This window comes from Mirounga leonina, unplaced genomic scaffold (assembly GCF_011800145.1).
Source record: "Mirounga leonina isolate KUSES-001 unplaced genomic scaffold, KU_Mleo_1.0 Mir_127, whole genome shotgun sequence".
In the NCBI taxonomy this organism is placed as follows: Eukaryota; Metazoa; Chordata; class Mammalia; order Carnivora; family Phocidae; genus Mirounga; species Mirounga leonina.
The window spans coordinates 2,315,454-2,341,565 of NW_023270316.1; the positions used below are offsets into that span (position 1 = coordinate 2,315,454).

General features: G+C 49.2%; 1 protein-coding gene across 2 annotated transcripts in view; it reads left to right on the forward strand.

Annotated features, from left to right (window-relative positions):
* The first annotated feature begins 7,185 nt into the window (after positions 1 to 7,185).
* The window catches only part of ANKRD10 (ankyrin repeat domain 10), a 32,142-nt gene continuing 13,215 nt past the window's right edge, over positions 7,186 to 26,112 (forward strand). The window contains exons 1-3 of one of the 2 annotated variants that reach the window (XM_035003044.1): positions 7,186 to 7,535; positions 10,733 to 10,885; positions 15,177 to 15,268. In XM_035003044.1, coding sequence (XP_034858935.1) covers positions 7,326 to 7,535; positions 10,733 to 10,885; positions 15,177 to 15,268 — 455 coding nt within the window. In that variant the 5' untranslated portion in view covers positions 7,186 to 7,325. Of the gene's footprint in view, positions 7,536 to 7,946; positions 8,823 to 10,732; positions 10,886 to 15,176; positions 15,269 to 26,112 lie in introns of those variants that run through there. The other variant, XM_035003045.1, reaches the window with a different exon arrangement.

Genomic DNA, 26,112 nt, shown 5'->3' on the forward strand with positions numbered 1-26,112 from the left:
CACTTTGTTACTTTTTGTCCAAATGAAGTTACTAATTGTAATATGAAATCTGTCCATTTTTTCTTTTATAGTTGGGTTTCATGTGTCTTGTTCAGAAATCCTTCACTGCTCTAAGGTCATAAAGATGGCCCACGTTTTGGCCCACATTTCCTTCTAAATCTTTTTCACTCTTGTTTTCATATGTATGTCGAATCCACACAGAACAGATTTGTGAGTATGGTATGAGCTAGAGCACTGATTTACACTCTTTTCTTACCCCCGCTCCAGGGAGGCAGGCAGGGAGTGGAGTGAGGCCAATCAGGTGAATGACGAGAACAGCCCTTGGTCTCTGCTCCCTGGGCTGGTTCCCCATTATTCTCTGTAGGGTGGCAAGTCCTTGCCAGTCTACCCAAACCTTTGGTAAGGTGACAGCCGACTCTCTGCTGTGCTCTGAGGAATTAACAGGAAGGGGCCACCCTACATTTGGGATGAAGAGGCCAAGGGAGGGCAGTGTGTCCCGGCCACAGGTCAGCATTCCATTATACCAGCTGCCGTGTGGCCTGCAGCGCCTGGGAGAGGTGACCTCCTGAGGGGCCATGGGCCCCAGCAGAAAGGCCAGTTCCTGGGGACACTCAGCAGCTGGTGTGCACTCTGAGTGGCCAGTTTCTGACCACGCCCCTGGAGGCTTTAATGGTAATTTAGCCTTCAAGAGAATTAAAACATCTAACAGCAATACCTCATCCCCGGAAGAACTGGTAACTAAAATTTTTACAAATTGCTGATGGGGTTGGGGGCAGGTTGCGGGAAATAATAAAGGTACTTTGGAGAACAATTAGTAACCTATATCTTCAAAATCTGCATCCGCAATCTCCTCTGACCCTGACAACAACCCTTTTGCCGAGCCCGGGGAACATCGTCTTCCTTTAATGAATGACGAGCTGAAGCCTGAGATGGAGAAATGGTCCCTCCAGCAAGGGAGACCCTAATGCTTCGTCCAGTCCCCAGAGATGGAGCAAGGGAGAAAGGGGGCATGACGCAGCAGTGCCTGGGCCTCCAATGCAGGAACTGCCTCTCCCTGAATGCCCCACGGCCACCGGAGACATTGTTCCCACGTTACAAAGGCTGGGATCAGGGTGCAGGGTTCCAGCAAGAGCAATCAGAGAAGGCACTCACACATCTATCTTCCAGGCAGAGACCATATTGGGACCCAGCTGATGGGATCTTTTTGCTCCCAGCTCACCTCCTGGTAGGCCTGTGCGTTCCTTGCCCCCAACCTGGTCTTTCCAGAAGGCTCAGCACTCTGGGATTCCCTCACTTAAGGGTCTTGTCTGTTAGAAAATGATGGGCGACAGTAGTTTAATTTTTTTTAAGATTTTATTTATTTGAGAGAGAGAGCACAGAGGAGAGTGAGAGGAAGAAGCAGGCTCCCCATGGAGCAAGGAGCCCAATGTGGGGCACAATCCCAGGACCCTGAGATCATGACCTGAGCTGAAGGCAGACGCTTCACCGACTGCATCACCCAGGAGCCCCTTGGCAACAGTAGTTTTAATTTGACAACCTATTCCTGTTACCTCATCAGATGGTTAGGATTATGTTACTCTGTCAGAATTTCAGATCAGACAGAGGCCACCTCTGAAGGCAAAGGTCCTTTAATAAACTGGGAAGTGTTCCCTTGAGTTCTGTGAGCTGCTCTAGCAAATTAACCCAAGGAGGGGCTCGTGGGAGCCTCCAATCTAGCGGGTCAGTCAGAAGCACAGGAGACAACAGGGCTGGTGCCTGGTGTCTGAAGGGGCCGTGGGGGCAGGCTTGTGGGACTGAGCCCCTAACCTGTGGGGTCTGGTCCCATCTGTGGGTAGACAGTTATCAGACTTGGGTTGATTTCTAGGACCCCAGCTGGTGTCGCAGAGAATTGCAGGGGAAACACCTCCACACATCTGGTGACCACAAGTGTCAGAAGTAAAAGTGTTCGCTGGAGGCAAAGGAGATATACAGGGAAGAAACATAGTGGGGAAGAACTGGGGTTTTTTCTATGAAAAATCTGACTTTTTCACTTTTTTCACAAGACACAAGTAAGATACAGGGCAACCGGTAAGATTCCAGAATCTTGATGCTCTTTATTTTTTTTAAAGATTTTATTTATTTGAGAGAGAGAATGAGCTAGAGAGAGAGCACGAGCAGGGGGACGGGCAGAGGGAGAAGCAGACTCCCCGCTGAGAAGGGAGCCCCACACGGGGCTCGGTCCCAGGACCCCAAGATCATGATCTGAGCCAAAGGCAGACAGTTAACTGACTGAGCCACCCAGGTGCCCCTTAATGCTCTTTATAACTGAGATCCTTGGTCCATAGCAGGTCTCCCCTTTCTGAAGAGGGGCTACCAACTGATCTGTTTCAGCCTCCAGTCTGGTGTGGCTCAACAAATTTGTATCGTAGGCTCAGTATGGGTGGGGCTCTGTCCTCCTGCGAGAGATACGGTGACAATGGAGAGTGAGAGACAAGGACAGAGATGGGGATATGGAGAGACAGACAGACAGAGAGAGACAGAGACAGAAGTAGAGGGAGGGAGAGAGAAAGGCACCGTCTAGTGCTTTATTCAAGAGAGCACCTGTTTGCAGAGCAAGCTCTTGGCCCTGCCTGGGGGCTCCCTTTCAGATCAGAGAGAGGCCACCTCTGAAGACAAAGGCCCACCTCCCCACCCGGAGCCACCAGAAGCATGTTTGGGGCACGTTTCTACTTGTCAAGAGGCCACATCAAGAGGATATGAAGAGGCCACCTCAGGGCACACCTGTTCACAATCAAGGTTTTATGATTAAAAATGAGCAACATTTACGTGCCCGGCTTTTTGTTTCATTTAAGGGTGAGAGGAAATGAAAATGCTAGAAACCTGGGAACTCCTGGAGTGGAGGGGAAGCTTTGGCTGTCATCGGGCGGAGGCTTTGGGAAGGAGAAGCACGTGGAGTAGAGCACATTCCTGGCAGTGCGGGCTGGGGGCCATGGGGGAGCCTCCACAGCGCAGCCGGGCCAGTGTCCTGGGGATGCCATAACCAAGCCCAGCAATTTCTGGGGAGCAATTTCCAAGGCACAGTGAAGCACCACCAACCATCCCAAGCGATTTGGGAAGCACATGAACACATGCTATTTTGTTGTGGATTTGTTTCAATGAGTAGTGAGAAAATGTAACTGGTACGATAAACTCATTGATGTTTTCTTCATCAAGAGAACATAAATAAAGTTGGTAATTTTAAAAAGTGAACTTATTTTAAGAAAATTGTTAATAGCACAGATCCTACGTGGATACAAAAATCCACATAGATGTGGTGAAAATCCACGTGGGGGTGGTATCTGAATGCCGTTAGTCTGGGAAGTTGTTTGCTATGGACTGAATGTCCGGGTCTCCCCAAAATTCATACCGATGTGATGCTCTCTGGAGGTGAGGCCTTTGGGAGGTGATCAGGGTTGGATGAGGTCATGGGGGTGGAGCCCCCATGATGTGATTAGTGACCCCAGGAGAAGAAACACCAGAGACGTGGCTCCCTCCGCACCAAGTGAGGACGTAGCAAGAAGATGCCACCTGTGAGCCAGGAAGAGCCCCCCCCACACACACACCCCCTGGAACCAACCTTGCTGGCTCCCTGATCTCAGACTTCCAGTCTCCAGAACTGCAAAAAATTCGTTTTTGTTGTTTAAAGCCGCCAGTCTGTGGCACTGTGTTTCGGAGGCCAGGACAGACCAAGACACTGCTCTCGTGTCCAATTTTAAGTTGACTTGCCTTCTTAAAAGGTGGATCTGGCCACGTGGAGGAAGGGGGATGGTGGGGAGGGCACAGGCGAGAGAACAGTCAGGCTACTGTCCCACGTGTCTTCCAGGCTACGGGCCCTGTCGGAGTGGGCTGCCCACGCAGAGCCAGCTGCACATGGGACGTGGCCTTCCTCAGAGCCCTCACCCCTCAGCTGGCACCACAGCAAAGCCCCTCACCAGTCCCACGCGGTTCCTCAGCATGGCGCATAGCCCGAGTCCTACCTTCTCCACAACGCCGAGGACTAACCACTACGATCACGGCCAAGGGTCCTACCTTCTCCAATCTCATCTCCTGTGGCACAGCCTTGACGTGTCCTGTTCCAAGTGTGAAAACAGCCCTACTGATGTCTACGCAACGTGTGGGCACCTCTGTGCGTCTCTGACTGGGACGTGCCTGCACCTGAGCCCTGCCCCATTTGGGCAATTCCTCGCACAATGCAATCCTCAACGCAGAGGGGTTTTGTTGTATTTCGTTTTGCTACATTGAGTTTTGAGTCTTCCTGCTTCCATGTATCTGAATCATATCTTCAAATACCAAAGTTTGCTTATGTTAAAGAAGAAGATTATTATTCAAAAACATTGTTCAGGGATGCCTGGGTGGCTCAGTAGGTTAAGTGTCTGCCTTTGGCTCAGGTCATGATCCCAGGGTTCTGGGATTGAGTCCCGGTATCAGGCTCCCTGCTCAGCGGGGAGCCTGCCTCTCCTTCTGCCTGCCACTCCCCCTGCTTGTGCACTCTCTCTCTCTCTCCCTCTCTCTCTCTGTCAAATGAATACTTTTTTTTTTTAAGATTTTATTTATTTATTTGAGAGAGAGAGACAATGAGAGACAGAGAGCATGAGAGGGAGGAGGGTCAGAGGGAGAAGCAGACTCCCTGCCAAGCAGGGAGCCCGATGCGGGACTCAATCCCAGGACTCCAGGATCATGACCTGAGCCGAAGGCAGTTGCTTAACCAACTGAGCCACCCAGGCGCCCAAATAAATAAAATCTTTAAAAACAAGCAAACTGTTCAGTGAGACTTGTTAAAGCATAGTAAAGTGGACTATACTCAGGGACTGCGGCAGTGGGAGCAGGAACCCCAATTTTCCTTGTAGTAGGGAGAAAGATCGGACTCAGCTCTGAGTACAGCAGGGGCAACTTCTTTACCCTGGGTGGGCGACTGAGGGTGAAATGCTACCAGGACAAAACACCAGGGCCAGTGAACCAGCTAGTTCTGGCTAAACTGACCCAGCAGGATTCTTGCTGAAGGCAGGCAGGGGTGAGCTGACATCACCCAGGGAGCCTGGGGGGTGAGGAACTTGATCAGATATCAAAGACGATCAGGTATGGGGGATGGGAATTGTAGCTAAGCCGAGTTACCAGGAGTCTTGCTAAAATTGGACAATGCAGAGACAAACACCCAAGTCCAAAAGTCTAAGACTGGCTGGAATTCGGAGGAGAGTTCAGTCAAGGAGAGAATGTTTTGTCACATATTTATGGTTGTTTTGTCAAATAAATTGAAGCACTTGAGTGATGAATCTAGTCCCCCCACCTTTTCCCCCAGAGCTTTTTAGAAATAAGAATCCCAAAGAAAATATATAACTGGTAATAATGATGAGTTGGGTAGAACTTGGGACCAACCAACTAGAACACTGGCATTTGGAAGCCCTTATAATTCTCATATCCACAATTATCATGCAGGGACCCATCATCATATCTGTGTTGATCTATTTCAGCTACTTAAATATATACACAGTCCTAGTAACTCTGAAAACCAGGAAGTCTATGACATCTGTGTATGGTGCCACTCTAACCTACTTTATTTTCCTAGGCCTTAAGGCTCTTAACGCAAAATAAATTCCAAGGGTAAAAAAATCTAACTGGTTTGGAAACTAGGTCTGGCTATTATTCTCAGCTCTGCCCCAGGCACCCGGTTTGTCCTTGTGCAAGTGCTCAGCTTCTCTGTGTCTCGGTTTTGTCAACCGCAGCGGGCACAGTGGAGTAGTCCCTCCCCCTCGATATTACAGATGACAAGGCATGTTCACGTCCTTTGCAAAATGGGAAAGGGTATTCCTCTTTCCTAGGAAGGATGGAAGTCATTACCAGGGTATACACCTTACAGAGATAATTAGATTAAAATCTGCATGGTCTATGCAAAGAAAAATGGTTGACTTCTGGAGTGGACCAAGCTTGCCATGAGTTGACAGCATAGTTCCACCTTTCTGGTCCAAACAAAAAAGGTATTGCTTCAACTATTGAAATAGTCTTTCTTGCCTCATCTAATAGACTAGAAACCCCTTGAGGGAAGACTGAGTCTGTCTCGTTCACATTTCCCATGCATTAGTAATTGCTCCCTGAACCGAACTTGCTGCTTTTCCTCACTTCCTGTATCTGGAGCACCTCCCCAAGTGCAGCATTCACATGTCATCAACACGCTTGCTGTATGAATAGAGGACTGTGTTGTACATTTACACCATAAATTAATTCCCCTTCGTTAGGCATTAGGGGCTCAACTTCTTGTTTTATTGGCTAATGCTGCCAGCTGATATCTAATGCACCATTATTTTCCCAGACATCCGGTTCCCTACTTAAAGTTGAATTACTGGGATTCCGAATTCTGTGAAAGAAACAAGGAAAGCAATATATATATGGAAAAAGAATACATACAAATGAAACTACATGGTAAGAAAAGTACTGTAAGGAAATAACCCATAAACGTTGATAGTGGTTATTCCTCGATAGTAAATTATTGATTTTCACGTATTAGTCTTATCATTAGAAAATCTGTTAAGAAAACTATGATTCTCGGTCACTGACCGAGGATTTTCCAGTGTTTTGCTGGCTGCTCCTGCAGCCTGCCCGACAGGCGGGCGCCTCGTGAGGACGGAGCCCGGCGGGGACTCGGGCCTCGCCGGCAGTGTCCCCGCGGGCCGGTCGGGACACTGCGCGGCAGGGGTCTGGACGGGGCACGCGGCCGAGAGCTGGCCCGAGCCCCGCCTCTGCCGCTCCCGGCTCCCGGAATTCCCCGGGCTCCGGCCCGCCTCCTGCCCCGGGCCCCGCCTCCTGCCCGGGCCCCGCCTCCTGCCCCGGGCCCCGCCTCCTGCCCCAGGCGCTCGTCGCATCCCCGCCCCGCTAGGCCCCGTTCCTGGCCCAGGCCCCGCCTCCTGCTCCAGGCGCCGGCCCCCAAGCCCCACCCAGCTAGGCCCCGCCTCTGGCGCAAGCCCCGCCCCCTGCTCCCCGCCTCAGCGCCGGCTCCCCCCGGCCCAGACCCCGCCCCCCGCTCCCTGCCGGCCTGCTGCTCCAAGCGCCGGCCCCAACCAGGGCCCCGCCAGGCCCCGCCCCCCGGCGCTCCAGGCCCCGCCTCCAACCTCCGGCGTCCGCGGGCGCCGGCCTCAGACCGGCCCGCGGCAGGCCCCGCCCCCGCCCCGCCCCCCGTGCGCGCTCTGCTGCGCTCCGCTCCGCAGCCGGCGGGACGAGGCGGCCACACTCGCGCTCCTTTGTGCTCCGGCGGCGGCCTCTCGGTCCTCACCGCGCGTCCTCTCGGTCGGCTAGCCCGAGCTCTCCGGCGACGGACCATGTCGACGGCAGGAGCGGGCGCAGGCGTGGAGGCGGGCTTCTCCAGCGAGGAGCTGCTGTCGCTCCGCTTCCCGCTGCACCGCGCCTGCCGCGACGGGGACCTGGCCGCGCTCTGCTCGCTGCTGCAGCAGACGCCGCGCGCCCACCTGGCCGCCGAGGACTCCTTCTACGGCTGGACGCCCGTGCACTGGGCCGCGCACTTCGGCAAGGTGGGCGCGGGCGCTTTAAGGCGCCATTTTCCGCGGCTCTCCGCGGTGGGCCGGGGAGGGTGGGGGCTGAGGCGCGGGGGCGCGGGGGGTGCCGGGAGCGCGGGGCGGAAGCGGGGCCGACGGCGCTGGCGCCCCGAGCGAGCGGTCCGGCGCGCATGTGCGGCGGCGCGGGCGGTGCGGGCGGAAGCGGGCCCCGCGGCGACGGCGCCGCGAGGGGCCGCGGGGCGCATGTGCGGCGGCGCGTTTCAAACGGCGGCGGCTTCGCGGGCGCGCCGCCCCCAGCGGAGGCAGTTGGCGCCTGCGGCGGGCTGGGCTCGCGGGGCGCAGGCGCTGCCGCTTGGGCGGCCGCGCGCGGGAGAGTGGCCTGGGCTCGCGGCGCGGTGACTTGCCCGCGGCCGGAGCCGCGCTCGCCCTCCTGCGCAGGCCGCGCCCCTTGTCCACCGCGTCCTAGGGGCGCTGGACATCCGGGAAGGACGGGACGCCGCCGTCCGTTTCCCAGGGATTCGGGAACGCGCTCCTCGTCCGTCTTAGAACGCGGTCCCCGCCGCATTTCACAGCTGACTCTGGGGCTCCCATTTGTGGACGTGGAACAGTGCTCTCCCTGGGAGACCGTGCGGCCGCGGCCTCGCAGAGCCGGGTGCCGTGTCTTTCCAGGCACAGGTTGCTCTCCTGCTGCCGCTGCGTCCGGCAGTCGGTGCTCGTGTGTGTCTCGGGCAGCGTGCACGCTCCGAACGGCCGGAGAGCCCCGTTGGTGCCGGTGGAGCCCGTGGGAGGGCGCTGGGACCGCGGCGCGGGGCCGAGAGACCCCAGCCACTGGAACGCGCGCTCCCGCCTCCGCTGGACCTCGCCCGAGGCGGTCGTGCCCTGAAGCTCTGCGTCCCTGCCCAGTGCGCCCGGCTCCGGGGTTTTTGCCCCTTACATCGTGGGTAACTCAGGGCGCGGGTCCTCAGCATCCTCGGTCCCCGCGTGCTTTGGGGACAGACAGCCTCCCGCCAGGCAAGGACGGCTGTTTTTGAAAAGGCTTCCCTGTTGATCGATCCTCCAGTTGAGCATGGCACAGTATCGTAGGACAGCCTGGCACGTTCTGCCCGGCGCTTAGAACCTCGTTACAGTGTTGATTCAGGGTATTTACCAACCCAGGGGTGCCTCCAGCCACCTCTCGCGATTAGGAGGAGCTGGGACAGGCTTTAACACGCTTACCACGGTACCTCTCAGGTTATGTATGTTCTACAAACAGTAAGAAGCAGAACCCCCGAGTTCACTTTTTGGAAGTCTCTGCTGTGGAACGTAAGTAGTAGGTCAACCCTGGGCACCAGATGTAACCAGAGGCTGTTCGTTCCTTCAGTGTTGGGGCGGAAATTAGGCCGGGAGTGGGGCTGCAAGATCTCCGTGCAACCCCTCCCTGCCGCTCCCCCCCCTCCCCCCCGCCCCGGGCCAGCAGCTCCCCTGTTTTTATCCGCATCTGAGCCTGCCCTGTGCTGGGGCCTGGGCAAGAGCCAAGTTGGCACTTAACACATAACGAACTATTCCCATCTTTCAGGCTGGCGTTCCGAGAAATGTGCCAACTCTGCACGTTACCTGACCTTTCATGAGGCTTATTTTTCCTTGAGAACTAAACATTATTTAAAATCTCTAGTTACACTTGGCTTTTGCAAGCTGTCCTATGGAACAGTATCTCTCCCAGTTTCCTAAAGCGAACCCACAGGTAACAGATTTAAGTCCAGGGAGCTCTGGCTTGATCTTAATAAGTAACAGCTTTTGGCATACCCGCTGATTTTGATCCTTGTTTCTTTTGGACTTGAAACCTGTTGGCCTTATCACTACCATTGGCACTTTCATTTTCTCCTAGTACGTTAATAACGGCGTTATGCAAAATTGCACCAAAGGTGTGTCTCTTTATCAGCTGTCACTCCCAGATTCTAGTTCCTGGAAGCCCGAGATCGTGTTAAATCTGTGTGCTCCCAGCGTGAGAGTCCATCTCCCACAAATGTGGGTCACAGTGACCTGTCTTTAGCAAGGAAAGGCTTAAATTGCTGACAGAGAGTAAGAGATGCGGGGTCACATCGGGGTGTGGCCGCCTGTTCTTCCTCCGAGCTCTGTCTTGTGGAAGAGGATCATTGGCACTTGGAGCTTCTCCACTAACTCTGCGCTGTGCCTCTATAGGGGAAATGGGCCGAGCAGGATCTGAGGACATGTGGGTGGAGCAGTGTAAGTCTGCGGACAGCAGGCCTTGTGGGACAGCGCCTGGCTCGCGGTGGGCACGTGGGGGTATGTGTGGAGTGTGACGAGCCTCCTGCAGCCACAGGCTGGGATGATAATTGGTGCCCGGCTGTAAAGTGTGGTCTTGCCACATGCGTGGTCCTCTTTCAGCCCCCTGGGAGGCCAGAGCTTGGATGTGCCCTAGGCCTTTTCCTCCGGGGGGGGGGGGTTGGAGGGGCGTGCACAGTGTGAACACTCACTCTGCACATCGGGACTGGAGGCAGGCCTCGGCTGAGCTTTCCTCGAATGCGGCCCGTGTGAGGGTGCACAGGGTGCCCTCGTGCAGAGCAGAAAACGCTCTATGAAGCGTTCACTGTGGCTGCACCTCCTTTCAACAACCAGTCACTGGCTTTGTTCTGTAGCATGGCGTGTGAAAGTGGTAAGACCCAGCTGCGATAGAAGTCTTTGAATATCGGTCTTTACTGATTTGGGCTTTTTCAGTTGTAGGAAAAACAGAATGTTTAAATGTGTGTGCCGTCAGTGTTTTTGACTTTCTACTCCTGTGTAACAGATTTTTTTTTAAAACCAGGATAAGGAAAAATACTCTCTTTAAGGTTTTGTTTTTTTTTTTTAAGATTGATTTTATTTATTTGACACACAGAGACACGGCGAGAGAGGGAACACAAGCAGGGGGAGTGGGAGAGGGAGAAGCAGGCTTCCCGTGGAGCAGGGATCCCGATGCGGGGCTCGATCCCAGGACCCTGGGATCATGACCTGAGCCGAAGGCAGACGCTTAACGACTGAGCCACCCAGGGCCCCTCTTTTTAAGCTTTTTTAAAATTTGTATTGCGAAGGAATGACTTCTGTTGTTCCCTTAAACAGAAAAAAAGCTGGGCAACAAAAATGCCACTTATCTACATCACAGAATTGAAATTGTTTGTGTAACATGTAAAAACGTACGACACACGTGTGTCATCCCCCTTCTGCTGTTTTCAAAGTTGGAGTGCCTCATCCAGTTGGTGAGAGCTGGAGCCACACTGGACGTCTCCACTACGCGCTACGCACAGACTCCAGCCCACATCGCTGCTTTCGGGGGCCACCCCCAGTGCCTCATCTGGTTGATTCAAGCAGGAGCCAGCATTAACAAACCGGTAAGGGAGTGCCGATGATTAACTTGGTTTTTATTTTCTTTTTCCAGTTATAATTACATGGTGTTGAATTTTAATTGGGGCCTTAATTAGAGTTTGATAGGTTAACCTCGGGGCTAATGGGGATTTACGTGTATGGAGTTATTTGTAGATAATAGGCCCTTCACGGAGCGGTGCGTTCTGTTTAGAGAGCGCTTTCACCTGTTACCTGACTTACCGGGATCCACGGCGATCCGAGGTGGCTTGCCCACGTCACAGCTGGTAACTGAAGGAGTCTGGCCTGGAGCCCAGGTTTCCCGGCTCCCCTGCCCACAGTGGCCTCCGCTTCCTTGCCGCACAAAGCGCTGAGACACACCCACGCTAGCAGAAGGATGGCTGTGGCCTCGTCGGGGCCGTTGGGGCAGCTGTCCAGCACTAGCAGGCGGACCAGCGTGAGTTCGCGCCCTCTGACCGATCGCGGATGAGGAGCTGGGGGGGGGGGGCGGGTTGGGGGGTGCAAGCGCGGGCGGTCGTGCCAGCTTCTCGGGATGTTTTCACTATTCCTTTCACTTCCTCGAAGAAAACCTCAGGGAGAGAGTTTCGCTTCCTGGGGACTCTTGTGTGGACACGTGTGTGGGTGTAGAGGACTCGGGATAGTCTGGCCAGAGGGGTCCCGGGGCGGAGACCCTGCCCTGAGGGTGGATTCGTCTAGGGGCTTGTGCCTGGGGCTCTGTAGGGATGCCTTTATGCCTTCTTTCCTCTTTTCCCTTTTTCCTGTTATTTGCTTTTTCTATTAAGAATCCTCAAGGGCCTACTATGTGCAAAACAGTTTTTATTTCCTCTCTGCTTTGTTGTCTTTCCCAAGATTCATCCCTTGCTGATAACCAGGCCCCTCCCTCACAGGTCACTCAGCTGGCCACCTACAAGGCAGGAAGCGAGGACAGGTGTTTGTGGCAGTGGTTTAGAACAGGGGTCAGGGGAGTGACGGTGCGTGTCGCTTTGATCCGTGTGTTCAGGGGCCACGCAGCCCCCGCCATTACTGCACCAGGCCTGCCTGTCCCCACCTGCCCGTTCCTGGTGCTGCCTTCTCTCTGCCCCGTTGTCCTGGCAGAACACCCGGGACCCAGGGGTGCCACGCTCCACCTCCCCTGTGCCGCTCCCTGGCCTGGGGCAAGTCCTTGTGCTCAATGCCCTTGTTAATGAGATACGGATAATCCACGAATGGGAGTGATTAAGGACTAATGTGGAACTTCGGTATAGATATTTTGTTCGTTTTCTTTTTTTTTTTTCTAAGATTTTATTTATTTATTTATTTGAGAGAGCGTACGAGCCGGGGTGGGGGGGAGCAGAGGGAGAAGCAGATTCCTCCCTGAGCCCCCCAGGTGCCCTTCTGGTGGTTTTCATTCAGTTCTCACGTAGCATCTGATTTACAGAGGTCGAAAGAGGTGGTCCCCCGCTGCCTTTCAGACCGTTTAAGTCTAGAAGCTCTTTTCCACATACCGTTGGACAACAGCCCAGCCTCTGCCCTGGACCTGGGGCTGCTGGGCCCCCCTCGCAGCCCCCCAAGCCCTCTCGTGTCCGAGGCTGTCACCCGGCATCCCTGGGTCTCCTGGTATGGTTGCTGACAGGGTCTCGGCTGCCCCCTTGTGTGGGGAGTGGTGGCTGGCCTGCTGGGACAGGCACCCCCTGACCTCGGAGGGCACGGCAGCCCTTGTGTTAGTTCCCTGCCAGTGGACAGTTTCTCATTCCCCACGTAAACTGTTAGAGAACCAGATCAGGATTTCCTAAGCCCATCTGTGTGCCTGCCGTTTTTCTGGACCTGCCGCGGCCTTTCTGCTCCTGCTCCAGTTTCCACCCACCTTCTAGTCTCGATTTTTTGGCATATTAATTCCTAACTGTCATCAGTTCATTGTCCTCAAGTCTAACAGAGACAGTGTTTGCGGTCTACAGACCTGGCGTGAGGGGCCGTCTGGAGCCTGTTTACCCACAGAGAAGGAAGTCCGTCTCCAGGTGATTTATTCTCAGCCGGTCTGTGGCCACGACCCACGGGCGTCACGTTTTGCCTGGATTTACAAGTCATCTCTTTACTACCGGTCTAGAATTCTAGAATTTTGGTGACATTTGGTACCACCTCTAGTTTCTTATAGCCAGATTAGAACTAGACTTTTCTGTATTTGCCATTCATGGTGACTTGTCCATCTTCAGACTTGTGGCGCTGCTCCCACTTTCCCTTATTACTCAGTTTGCCCACAATAGTTTTGGAATCATACTACAAAATAGTTGATATTTTTGGAATGTGACTTGTCTGAGCTTGAGACGTGAGTAATTGAAACGGCTCCTCATCTTACATCTGGGCTGCGTGTTCTTCAGCGTTGGTTCTCCCCTCCGGCCCGAAGCTGTTCTTGGAGGATGCACGTAGGAGCTGGTTTTGCTTCCTCCTCTGTCCTCTGTTACTGTCCCATCATCTTCTTGAAGTGATAGAGCAGACTTTGACTATTTCTCCTTGTTCCAAAGATAGCTTTAGAAACCTTTGTTTTCTTGTCGGGGGGGGGGGGTTGGGGGCGGCACCACCTCCCCTAAATCTCCACGCTATGCAAGTGTTACTTGTCCTGATTACATTCCTCCTGTCTCCCCCCTCCCCCCCCCTTTTTGGGAGGATGGGGGTAGGTTTTTGCTTTGTTAAGAATCTGAGGGGCGCCTGGGTGGCTCAGTTGTTAGGCGTCTGCCTTCGGCTCAGGTCATGATCCTGGGGTCCTGGGATCGAGTCCCACGTGGGGCTCCCTGCTCAGCGGGGAGTCTGCTGCTCCCTGCTGCTCATGCTCTCTCTTTCACCCTCTCTCTAATAGATAAATAATCATTAAAAAATAAAAGAATCTGGGGCACCTGGGTGGCTCAGTCGGTTAAGCGACTGCCTTCAGCTCAGGTCATGATCCTGGAGTCCCTGGATCGAGTCCCGCATCGGGCTCCCTGCTCGGCGGGGAGTCTGCTTCTCCCTCTGACCCTCCCCCCTCTCATGTGCTCTCTCTCTCATTCTCTCTCTCTTTCAAATAGATAAATAAAATCTTAAAAAAAAAACAGAATCTGAGTTCACTGGATGGCTCCCTGGGTGACCACATGGAATTCTGTGTTTCTTTCTTCAGAAATGGGCTTATTCTGTGTAGAACTTTACATCACCTCTGAGCTCACTTTCAGTCAGTGGTCACACTTTCCTCTGCGCTGCACGCTGCAGTCTTTGAGGTTACGTGTTGCTGTAGAAGCAGCGAGCACTCTTCACTTGGGCCTGCGCCCTGGGATCTGCCTGTGAGCTCAGGTGCACGGGGGCAGGAGCTCGGCTGTGTCCCGGTTTATGAATGAACCGTCCTCGGGGTGCCGCGCACAGTGCGCTGCCGCCCCTCCCTTTGTTGCGGGGAGTGCTCTGCTGCCAGGCTCAGCTTCCAGGGACAGGGAGGCGCGATGACTCCGAACGGTGCTGCTGGGCCAGGCGGGAGGGCCTGCCTCGGGGTTTCAAACAGAAACGGCTTGCTCCTCTTGATTGCTGCATCTTTCCTTCCCTCTTATGAACCAGAGAGCCCGTGAATGGAAGCGTATTTCGGATTTTGTCCCATTCATAGTCTGCAAACTAATTCATCTTCACTGTCCTTCCCAGCGTCGGCTCGCTTTCTCTGCCTTTTCCAGCATTATTCTGAAGTGTGAATCCCGCTCTGATGCAGCCTTTTCTCAGGGTCTGTGGGTGAAGCTGGCTGTGTGTGGCCCCGGGTCCTCTTCCTCATCATTCCTGGCCCTTTAACCTCTACCCTCCTTGTCTAAAGTGCACTTGTAATTGGGATTCGAGGTGCAGGGGGGCACGGGTGATGTCTCAGCTCAGGCCCGCCCTGTGGCGGGTGTGGGCACTCTTGGGTAGACCAGACGCTGGATGGTGTGTGCTGTCTGTACCTTGGCCTTGGTTCCTTTTTTCTTTTTAACCTGTTACAGGGTAATCGTTCTGGGTTTTATCTACAACGCATTTGTGCTGAGATCCAGCATAAAATGATTTCCCGACATCCATGTGAAGTGTGTGTGCTGTCCCTGCTGGAGAGGCCCCACGACTCTTTGCTCTCGACCCAGGAATTCAGGAGAACATGCCCGTTCCATGGCCGACTTCTCTTTTCCCTCCCGCGTCTCTGGCCACAGTTGTGTGTGTTCTGCGTCAGCTCTGACTCGCCGTGTTGTTTGGTCTCCAGGACGAACGAGGTGCACGTCTGTGTCCATTATGTTGCTTGGAAATGTGCGAGTCCTGTTGGATCTGATATGTCGTGTGCGCCTTCTGTTGTTTCAGGACTGTGAGGGCGAGACCCCCATTCACAAGGCGGCTCGCTCTGGGAGCCTGGACTGCGTCAGTGCCCTGGTGGCCAACGGGGCCCACATCGAGTAAGTGCCTTCGCTTATCCGTCCTGCCGACATGCAGTCAGGGCACCGTGCTGACAGGCAGCGTGTACTGCGAGCAAGCAGCAGTCCTCAGGTGGTGTCTCCGTGAGCGTAGCTCTGCTCGGTAGATCAGGTGGCGCTAGTGGGCAGGGCTCCGGTGGGGTTGACGGCTAGCGGAGGGAGCCGCTGCAGGCTGTTGCCATGACGGCACGTGAGGGTGGACAGAGCCGTGAGCTCGTTCCATTCGGAACCTGGCATTGTTGACTTGGCCACTAACTAGTTGTGTCACCGCGGGCAAGTCGTCAGACTTACTTTGCCAGTGTTCATTTTGAAATGAGGCCTTGGATTGGATTAGAACATCTTTTCAGGCCTCCCTGGCCCCCAGATCCTGACAGACAGCTAGCTTTTCTAAGTGGTGATTTTCTCATCTTTTAGCAGATGCTAAAACATTATGTTTTAAAGCACATTCTGACTTTTAATGATTTATAATTTGTAAAGTGGAACCATATACATTAAAGACTTAGACTCCCTCTGAGCTCTTGATATCAGTGACATTATTGTAATCTTGTTTTAGTCCAGTTTACATGAGCTAGTTTATTCGTGGCTTGATAGAACAGTATTAATATTTAAGTGTATTAATTTAAAGATGTGGTCTTATATGCAAAAGTCATTAGCTAGCCATGGCGTTAAACATTTATTTTAGGTATTAAATTCATTTGTATTAACTTTCTCTGAAAGATTTATATTGTAAAAATTTTTCTCCTGCAGTTCACAGCATTAACAAAATGGATGCGGTTTTCACCCCTAAATGTTGAGTGTAAGCTATAGAGCTGTAATAACCAAAATAACTATAATGTTAGCTTTTTTGTTTTGAGTGTCTTGAATATTTCATAAAAATTAATTACAAACCACTTTGTTCTAATTGGAAATGTGAAAATCTAGACTTTGGGAGAAATAAACCCACAAAACTAACCTAGTTTAACCCTTTGGTTTCCACTTCATTGTTTTGACTCTGTGTTATAATAAATTTATTGAAAATAGATCCTGGATAGCAAAACCATATAGATTAATTACTGCAAGGCCTAATACCAGGGGCTGTCATTTGGCTCCTAGGATCTTAGCTTCTGTTTCATTTAAGTATTACGTCATTAAGATAAGTCATTAGTTTGGGCTTGGATCTTTTTCATAGAAATTTAGTACTGTAAATATGCCCTGTATTAACTATTACATTGCAGGGTACCTTGTGACTTCATATAGTTATGACTTCAGGTAATGTAAAAACAATGGATAATATGAATATATATTATATAATTTGAGATGATTCTCAATGGCTTGCTTCAAAGTGAAGTTATATGTGCATTTTTTTAGCTGTGTTTAGATTAAAAACTCAAATCTTTATTTTAATAACAGAAGCTTTGATTATGAAATACAGAGTCATATAAAATCAATGATTACATTGCTTGTCATTTATTGAAATAATAATTAGAAGTTGACCTTTTTAATGACTTATTTTTCTAAACAATAGTCTAATTGACCCTGAACATTTTATTACTAAGATGTTAGTTCTCTTCGTTTCAATGAATAGCTTAATCCTTTGAGCCAATAAATATTTCTCTCTATATCCTTTTTTTAATAGGTGTCTTTCTAAAATGAGAATCTTTTGTTTACAATTCTGTCCTTGGTTACAGGACCCTCGAGTGTCTCTTTCCCACCAAGTGTGACTGAGTCTGGCCTCGAGTGCCAGGCTGTTTTTCCTTCTCAGTATAAGAGCCACTCCCTCGAGACCCTGCATTATGGTGATTTCCCTTGCCTGAACCTTGAGATGTTTTTTAGAAGAAGTATTTAGCCCGAGCCGACTAGCCTAAAGCGAGGCTTAAAATTCTAAGTCTTTGGCCTGGAGACGGAGCACAAAGAATCAATTGTATATGTGGTTATTTAGTTTTAACATCTGGAGAAATTGCCAGTTTTTCTGGGAAGCTGATTTGTAAATTGCTTTTTGATGTCTGTTCTGCACATTTTTATAGTTTAACACTTTTAGCCTACCAACAGATGATAGTTTGAGTCCCCCAAATTATGGTACTTAGATCTGTTTTACTTGTACTGCTCACATGGTAAAGAGTAGTCCTAGCAAATAAAATGCATTTTTGTTCTGTTTTGTTTTTTTAAGAGGATCGAGGGGCACAGTATTAATTTACTTACCTAAAGTGATTTGTGTTTTTTCTAGTTCACAATGGGCCAGATTATTAATTCTTCATATTACATGCTATAATATGAATCTTTCCTTTTCCTGTGAAGAGATTGAAAGCTGTCTCGTATCAGTATTTTGTCACACTTGGTGGTGATTATTAATTTTGTTATTAATTCCTACTTTTTTTTTTTTTTTTTTATGTATCAGCTGCATAAAGTGGCCAAAATCTTAAGTTGCTGCTTTTTTGGTCACTGGGTAGATAATGATGAGGGCAAGCATACCCCGCGTCTGTGGCTAGAGTGGTTTGTTGTGTAACTCACTTGCCAATATAGGCCGCGTCTGTACGATAACGCATGTCAGCCGCTGGGCACCGTGTGTAACATTTTCTAGCACCACACGTGAGTATGTTGATGGAGTTTTTTTTTTCCTTCTCTTATTTTACATCTTGAGTTTTGGTGCCAAGTTTTCTTTTTCTCGTGAGGTTTTGTTTCTGGCTTATATGATGGTCATTATCATTTGCCATTGTTTACATCCAAAAGTAAAAATACGTAGGATTAACTGGTAATTCTGTGACCAGGTTCAGTGTTTGCATACTTTAAATCTCCTGAACCTCTGCAGACTCTTCTCGTTCCCATTTTTCTCCAGCGCATCAGGTACGGACTTCTCAAAAGTGAGGCTGTCCCCGTCCTTTGTTTGCTTGTGGGACGGTTCCGTCTGTCACTGCGGCCAGTACCGATTGCTGCCCGCTCTGAGGGGTTTGCATCGGAGGAGGGACACAGACGAGCCTGCAAACTGCCGTTGCCTCTTTTTTCTTTTTGATGATCAAATAAGTAGCAATGTAAGCTGAAGTCTTCTGTGATTTTCGAGAAAGCAAGAAAACTTGCTGACTATCTGCTGATAGTTAAGACCTTTTAACTACTGACACTGTAAACTGCAGATTTCAAGCCTTGGATTATCTTTACTTTCACTATTTGGGCACCAATTAATTTGAGTTACTTTGTTTTCTTGAGAAGTAAAGTGAACGTTTCCGTATCAACCAGATATTGAAATAGTCTTTTTTATGCCTCTGAGTAGAAATACAGGGACTCAGTGGGATTTAGAGTGAAACTACAGTTGCTGGGACTTCAGGCAGATTTGCTGGCCCATTTTGTGCCCTGCCACACGGGTGTTAGTGTTTAATGAGGTCGTGGCAGAGTCTCGTAGCTTCCAATAGGAGAGCATTTCTGTGGAATTAGCCCTAGCAAATAAATTCCGTGGCACCCAGATCTTCAAAGGGGCTGTGTATATTCCCACTGACCTATTCTAATCCCGGGAAGGACTTAACTGCAGTCATCAGATAACTGGAGAAGCATCAATAAATAGCCTTATGTAAGCAAGTTCAGTGACTCACTCTAAAAAAAATCCTTCTGCCTAATTTAGAAAACAGGCACAGTTGGCTATAGTCACAAAAGTCTAAAATGTGATCTTAATAGACTTTGTTTTAATTTTGCAAAAGCATCCACACTACTGAACTTTGAGACATTCTTAATTGAAATTGAGTTGGTTTAGTTTGGTTCCTCATTGGTGGTCACATTTATGACCCAGCCTCATGCGCTTACCCAGAGAGCCCTCTCTGGAAGCAGAATTCCCTTTAGGGCACCTACGTGCCATGAGGATATGTCATATTGCTGTTGGGAGTTTGTTCGCAGCTCCTGCCCGAGGCAAAATCTAGCCCACACTTACTCTGATAACCATTCATTCATTCATGTTTGAAATTTGTGGTTTCTTTTCATTGGTTCACGTATTTGCCCCTAAGAATAAAAGTCTGTGAAATTTGTTAGAATTGTAACTCTGAATTAGTTTCTGATTTTGGACCCTCTGCGTTCCCACCTAGTCTCACCGCCCATACGTACCTCAGTGTCACTCCGGCACGCTTGTCCGATCTTGCTGGTGGCTGGCTCTTTTCCCGTTGTATGGGAGAGCTGCTGGCCTGGTGGACGAGATACTTCCCGACGTAGCGCTGAAGCTCTTTCTGCCTGCCGACAGGAGCAGAGGTGGACAGCCAGCCTCCTAAAGCTGTGGACACACTTAGTTTAGAATTTTGATTAGTTTCGTAACACCTTGAATAGCATAGACTTGGATAATTGTTTAATCACCGCTTTTCTAAATAGTGCTTTCAAATAGCCAATGATTTCCAAATCCAAATATCTTTTTCCTCTGCTAAATTATAGTGGGAGCACATGAAGCCTTTTATCAGCCTCTGAATGACACTCTTCTGTTTAACGTATGCAAACATGGTTGGGGTTCGGTTGCAATGTAAAACTACCCTCAGTGATGTTGACCTTGAAATGAAAACTTGGCACCAAATTTATTCAGGTAAATACTTTAAAAAATAGTTTCTTCCTTTTGTTATCTGAAGACTGTATTTAAGAAAGTCTTCATAATTTAAGAGTTTGGATACCAAAGGGTTAAAAATACACGTGTTTTTCTTTTACTGAAGAAATCTTAGATGTTTGCTAATGTTGTCTGTACAAATGGACATTTAGTGATGTTTTTTTTAATCTTTTTTTTTTTTTTTAACGATTCCATGTATTTGCTTATTTCCATCTAGGAATAGTTACTAATGTATTTGAGATACAGCATACCAAATTTTAAAGTAACCAGAATCGTGAGTGAATGGTTTTTAGTCCATACTGTTAAACTTTTGTTGAAGTATTGACATATTTAAATTGGCTTCATGCTGAAAGTGGCTGCAGGAGGTTGGAAGGCAGCGTCGTGGAGCCGGCCCCCGGTCCAGGCGGTCACGTGACGGTGGCTCGCGCTCACTAACCGTGCCTCTGCGCCCATGTGTGTCTGTGTATTTTTAATGCAGATGTTGCCTGCGAATATGTGATCCCTTATTATTTCAGTGTCCTGTGTCATGAACCATTGCCCGTTTTAAATCACAGAGAAGATTCTGAATCTGTAAAACCTACACGTGTCAATGTCTTACAGCTACGTAATTCGAATTGACTTGATTTTTTCAAGTAATCCTAGAAAGGGGGAGCATTCCATATAGAAACCGCTGAGAACTGCCACAGGTGCCTCTCCGAACCTTACGGTTGTGGCATTGAATGCTCAGTATGGCTTCCTTTCTCCACACGAGGCATACTGTTGAGGTATTTGTTGCGGTGATTGGTTTTAATGCTAATCTAGGAATTCAGATATAGATTCTTTAGATTTGCATGCTTTGCTTACCCTAATTTATGATATCTACCTTTTATTTGTAACTAACAATAGTTAAGTTGAGATCAGAATTTTAACAGAAATATTATTTATATAAAAATTGTGGTTATCTTTTTATTGTCACATGGCATTAACAAAAAGAGAGCATCCTGAAGGAGATGTGACAACTCAGATGCTAAACATTATATTTCAGTGATTTCCTGATCCGTGGTTTTTCAAATTAAAGAAAAAACTGTTCCTACTAGAACGGCTTCTCGTCTATTCCAGGGGCGTGACACTGTAAGTGGAAAATAGAGAACTAGCTGGCCACACAAGTGCTTTGGGGAGGGGTCCCTTGGTACAAGACACTAATATTCTGTCCGGAACTTCACTGCAGAAAACACAGTATCCCAGTGTTCACATATCAGCTTCAGTAAAGCTTAAAAAAATAACAGTTTCCTTGCCAGTCATTCAGCGGGAGAAATAATCCCGTGACGGTTAATCGCGGTCTTCCGTTTTTCCATATTGCACTTTGGACAGCATCCTAGGCCCCCGAGACGACATGGGCGGCCTGCTCCGAGGTCCCTCTCACAGTCTCGGGGTCCCAGGCGCTAGAACCCGCAGGTGCCTCTGCTGGCGGCAGAGTAACCCCCCCCCCCAATCTGATCATGTCAGCTCTTTTTTTTTTTTTTTTTAAGACAGTTGACTTTGAAAGTTCAACAAACTAGACCCAGTTTGAACACCAAGTTGATGGTTGTCTAATTTTTAAAATCTCTGCCCAGTTTCAAAGATTTTTCAGCTGGATATCAGAGCGGGTGAATGGAGAGCTTTTAGAAACGACCTCACAGCGCATCCACGAGGTTCTCGTCTTCCGAAATGGACAGAGGTGAATTTCACACATAGTCTGCGTTCACCCAGGTGCATCACACTGAAGATGCTAAATTCAAGAGTATACATTTTTTTAAAAGATTTGGCTAAAAATAATGTGTATGCTGCCATTACTACCCCAGTTTTCATGTAAAATACAGGTTTTGAGAGTATTTTTGAATAATTTCTTCTAGATGCTTTAGAACTTTCCCTTTGGACTAGTGTGTGTAGACTGCAGTTGAGACTGACGTTTGTCCCAGCCCCGTACCTGAGCTCAGCGATGAGTGTGGTGCCACCACGCCCCGCACGCCCTAAGCGAGCGTCTGCGGACTGAAGGGTGAAGGCTCGGCTCTTTAAAAAGTACTGTGGCTCAGGCCATGAGATCGAGCTCCGAGCCCCACAAGGGCTCCACACTCGGTGGAGGGCGGGGGTGGCGCGTCTGCTTGGGATTCTGTCTCTCCTGCCCCTCCCCCTGCTCACACACACTCTCTGTCTTCCTCTCTCTAAAATAAATAAAGTAAAAAGTACTGTTCCAGACCCAGTGTGGCACAGGGATGGGGAGCCGTCCTGCCCCCTTCCAGTTCACAGTCACAGCCCCTGACTGTCAGGAAGCTAAGGGAGGAAAAAAAAAAAGCTAAGGGAGGGAGCTTAGCTTTAGTTTCTATTTCAACTTGGAACACAAAAGTTTAAAGATTTAATAAACTGGTGGTGCATTTTCACCAGGATCACTGTTTCAGCTCTTACAACATCAAAATTGAAACATGCTCGAATGAGTCAGAAAAAGGATTGATTGAAAGACCTGAGCCTCTTTTGTTAAAGGTTCAGGTTTCAGGAACAATTCCATTTAATGATCCTTTATTCTAGTCCTTGACGTGGAAACCCAGGTGATTTTCAGCCTCTGTAGCACGTTTGAAAGTCCCCTCTGCTTATTGAACAGAGGGGACTCTGTGAAAATGAAAAAGTGGCTTGAGGGATTTAGACTTGTAAAGGCCATTTTCACCTCCCTCGTTGTAAGCACATTGCCTGATTGTAGGACACCAGAACTTTTAACAGAAAACACCCAAGTGGAATAGGGATGACCGTCTTGTTTCTTTCCACGTGCTCTTGGGGCTTGTAGTTTCCCTCTAGATATTTTTCTTGGTACTTAACATTCTGCAGTTTAACCGACTTGGCAACTTTTTAAAAGTCATTTGTTTGAATTGAGTAGTACATAAAATTTCTGGAAAGACAGCTTTGAGGAACCCATGGACAGATAGTTTTACAAAACTAGAGGACTAGTTAGCAGTATCATCTGCTGGTTACATGTGACTCCGCAGATCTAGTCTGCTGCTGGTTTTTGTACGGCCCATAACCTAAGAATGATTTGTACGCTTTTAAATGGTTGAACAAAAATCAAAAGAATGATTATTTTATGACAAGTTAAAATTACATGAGATTCTCATTTTAATGTCCATGAGTGAAATTTCACTAGAAGCTCACCATGCTGTATGGTTTACATGTCGTCTGCGGCCGCTTTGAGGCCGAGAGGATGGACCTGAGTCATGAGCGGGAGTGTGGCCTGGAGAGCCTGCAGTCCATAGCATCTAGGCCTCTGTAGAGAAAGCGCTGGCTCTGGGATCAGTGCGCCCCAGCTGTCCTGTCCGTGCGCTCTGCAGCGGGGCAGCCAGCCACTTGGCCGTGTTTCGGTGTAAGCAGAGCAGAGTTAGGGAGTTGGATGTTTGTCAGGGTAGACGATGGAAGGGTGAAGGTACGTGAGTGGGGTTCCTGTTGGTGTGTGAGTGAATCAGGTATTCAGAGGTCCTTTGGCTCGAGAGGAGTACAAACTATGTTGTGTACATTCAGTGCTTAGTGACAAGAGAAGGAATATACAGTTGACCCTTGAACAATGGGGGCCTGAACTGTGCATGTCCATTCATACGTGGGTGTTTTTTTTTTATAAATACATACATACTGTAAATATATTTTCCTTATGATTTCCTTAACACTTTTTCCTCTGGCTTACTTTATGGCAAGAATACAGTATATAATACATATAACGTACAAAGTACATGTTAATCAACTCTGTGTTATCGGTAAAGCTTCTTCTGGACAACAGTAGGCTCTCGGTAAAGTTTTGGGGAGTCAGAAGTTACATGTGGGCTTACGACTGCACAAGGGTTGGTATCCCCAGCCCCTCCTTGTTCAAGGGTCTGCTCACGTTGAAATCTGTAGCTTACTGGGAGCAGAGAGAAGATAGCATGTGTCCCCATTTCTGATAATCCTGTAGGGACAGTGCCAAAATTATTAGCTCCCAATTCTTCCACAGTCATCTTATGCCCCAGATTTTGCCCCTACATCTTCTAGAATGTTTTGATCTCCCTTTTGGATCCCTCTGACTTCTCGTCTTGCAAAGGTATGTGTGGAACCAGCATCCGTTCAGTCTGAACTGTGACTGATCCTTCTTCCCTGTTTGGTCCACACGTGGGGAGCATGAGTTGGCCACAGTCCTTCTGTTTGGTTTTGAAGATAATACCTCATGAGGTGCGAGTGTTCGACTGCGTTGTTGTGGGGAGACCTTGCCTTCTGGTCTCAGGTCTCAGCACGCACCCCCACTCAAGCGCTGGCCGTCTCCAGAATCTCCGGATGTCGGCCCCAGTTTGTTGCTTATTTTTCTCTAACGCTGTATTTCCTTGGGAAAACAGTAAACTTGCTATTCTACCCTAAGTCTAATCTGATGTTCTGTTTCTGAATGGAAAGTGAAGGCACTGAGTATATTTCAGAAATTCCTCTCTTTCGTGACTTGAGAATGTTGGCTGCTCCCTAAGCTTCTCTGTTCTCCTCAGTGAAGTTTATGATGGTGAATGCCATCTAAAAATGCGTGTGCTGTTCTTCATCATTCTCTGATCTAAAGAGTCCTCTTTACCGTCAGCTTAGTTCTGTGTTCTCTGATTTTGGAGAGCAGCTCCATATTTCTGTATAGAAGTGATCATTTTATAAACTTTGCATATGCTAGGTCTTCATTTTTCCAAATTTTGAAGAATTAGATGTGTTTTTTTTTTCCATGTGGCTACCTATTACTCTGTTCACATTTTTTTTTTTAAGATTTTTTTTTTTTTAATTTATTTGACAGAGACACAGCGAGAGAGGGAACACAAGCAGGGGGAGTGGGAGAGGGAGAAGCAGGCTCCTGGCCGAGCAGGGAGCCCGACGCGGGGCTCGATCCCAGGACCCTGGGATCATGACCTGAGCTGAAAGCAGACGCCCAACGACTGAGCCACCCAGGCACCCCCTCTGTTCACATTCTTGATAGAGTAGACCTTTCTGGATGACGGCACTTGGGGCAGTCCCTGAAAATTTAAAAACTCACCCAGCTAAACACTTAGTTTACTGTTGTCTTATCAATAGTAGATTTCAGAAACTAAGTATATGATCATTTTATGTACCTGTAATTAAGGTAGTTCACGCTGCCCAAACGTTGGCGTTTCCTTTCCATTTAATTCATACCCAACTGTAGAAGAACACTCATCAGAATTCATAGCCATGAAATCGAAATGGCAGGTTGAGTCCCCATTAGTTCTGCAGACAACTGCCTTACATTCTTAAGAAACTTGTTGGTTTCTGGGATTCTCAAGTTTTGTCTGTTTTGTATCTGACCAAACTGAGTGTGGGCTTTCACCTTTCTTCGAAACATAGGATGCATTTCTTTATCTTAGGCTTTAAAGAGTGGAGACATGTTTAGTGATTGTCTAGAAATATACAGGTTTTTCATTTCTGAGGTTGGAGCTTTAGGAGTATGAGGGCTGGAAAGGCTTACTGTTCTCTTTACAGAGGAACCCCCGTCTGTCCCTGATGTTTTGTTGTTACTCTGAAGTGGATTTTTGCGTTAACGTTAGCCCTGGAAGCAAGCATCACGCGTTCTGCGTTGGTTATTATTCAGTGGTGCTGCATGGCCAGCGGTCTCGCTCGGCAGAGCAGGCACGAGAGCCGGTCCCCGTCTGGTGCTCACGTTCTCAGTCATCAGCCTGTCTGTTTCACTGGTTTGCAGCTTGACTTCACGGGGAGGATATTTTTCTTGTCTTTCAGGGGAACTTCAGGGAGTTGCTTTTGTTCCTTGAGTACTATTTCCTAGTGGAGGTTTACAGGTGGTTCTTCCGTATCCGTGTGATTGAGATGGTTCACGTCACATTCTGCCAGTACCTCCTACTTAGTCTGTGTCTTGGCTGCTGTAGGCGACCCCGACCTTCATCTGTTGGCGTGGCCGGCCACGCGAGCTGCTGTGGTGTGGACTCTTAGGGTGATAGAACTCCCTCTGCCCCGGGGATGGGCTCCCAGGAAACCCCCGTGCAGGTGCTCTCGAATGCAGTGTCCTACGCTGCAGGCTTTCCTAAGCAGGCCAGAAAGCCCCGTCAAACACACACACAAACTTGGCTTCTCAGATCTCCCCCCGACCGCAAGTTCCTCTGATGTCAGGACATCCTTCTAGACCTCCACTTACAGTGTCACGTGCTAGCCTCACATCTGGCTTGTCGGGGCGCTCTTTTGAGGAAGCCGATCGTTACAAATGCCGTGGACAATTTCAGTACATGTTTGTTTGTTATGATTTTACTCAAGCTAAAGGAATGGATTATTA